Genomic DNA, 1,089 nt, shown 5'->3' on the forward strand with positions numbered 1-1,089 from the left:
TCAAGCACTCGTCCGGGCAGTCTGAGCCCGTGAGTTCCACCACCACCACCACGCTTGAGTGACCTGTAATTACTTGGATCTTTGTGTCCATCCCTTGCTCACATACATCTCACATCCACGTGCAGGTAACTCTGGTGCCGTACGAGTACGACCCAGAGGCGGTGCACGAATCGGTGCTGTGGACGGAGAGCGACGACGTGGGCGACGGTTTCCGCTGCATACGCATGGTCAACAACATCCACCTCAACTTCGACGCGTTGGATGGGGTGACGGAACTCCAGGACGGCACCCCCGTCGTGCTGTGGGAGTGGCTCGAGGGGGCGAACCAGTCCTGGAAGATCCTGCCGTGGGGCACCGACGGTGGCCTCCATCCTGCGCTGTCCTCTGAGTGCACCATGCGCATCTTCTGCAGCGCCGGCGAGGAGTACAGCATCGCCGCAAGGGACGGCGCGGTGTGCCTCGCGCCTGCGGACCCCAACGACGACCTGCAGGTGACAACAGATCGATGATCAAAATATAGCCATGGTCGATCTTAATTGATTAGTGACTGAGCGCTAATTACAAATGTCCAACGAAATATATATATGCAGCACTGGGTGAAGGACATGAGGCACGGTGAAGACATCAAGGACGAGTATGAGCAGCCTGCGTTTGCCCTGGTGAACAAGGCCACCGGTGAAGCCATCCAGCATTCCCTGGAAAAGGGCCACCCTGTAAGCTAGCTAGTCTCTGATTTGGTGTGTGCAATACTGCAGTTGATTAATATATACCTCGCCTGGACTGCAGGTTCGCCTTGCGGCATACGACCCGGACTGCCCGGACGAGTCGGTGATGTGGACGGAGAGCGAGGACGTCGGCGACGACTTCCATTGCATCCGCATGGCGAGCAACATCCAGCTCAACTTCGACGCCGTCCATGGCGGCGAGGACGAGAGCGTGGTGCAGGACGGCACCACCATCATCCTGTTTGACTGGGTCGAGGGAGACAACCAGCGCTGGAAGATCGTTCCCTGGTGTGAGTAATCTATCATGTGCCAATCGGTTATACTGTTATATGTACTATATGTTCAGCAATCACCTCCGCGAGCA

General features: G+C 56.8%; 1 protein-coding gene across 1 annotated transcript; it reads left to right on the top strand.

Annotated features, from left to right (window-relative positions):
• Positions 1–5: 5 nt before the first annotated feature.
• On the top strand, positions 6–1,041 carry LOC123178784 (ricin B-like lectin R40G2; the record flags this gene model as incomplete). Its single annotated transcript, XM_044591500.1, has 4 exons — positions 6–29; positions 126–491; positions 591–713; positions 787–1,041. Coding segments are annotated over 4 exons (750 nt in total), but the record flags the coding sequence as incomplete, so codon positions are not given.
• Positions 1,042–1,089: the final 48 nt, after the last annotated feature.

The sequence above is a fragment of the Triticum aestivum genome, unplaced genomic scaffold (genome assembly GCF_018294505.1).
Source record: "Triticum aestivum cultivar Chinese Spring unplaced genomic scaffold, IWGSC CS RefSeq v2.1 scaffold321249, whole genome shotgun sequence".
Classification (NCBI taxonomy): domain Eukaryota; kingdom Viridiplantae; phylum Streptophyta; class Magnoliopsida; order Poales; family Poaceae; genus Triticum; species Triticum aestivum.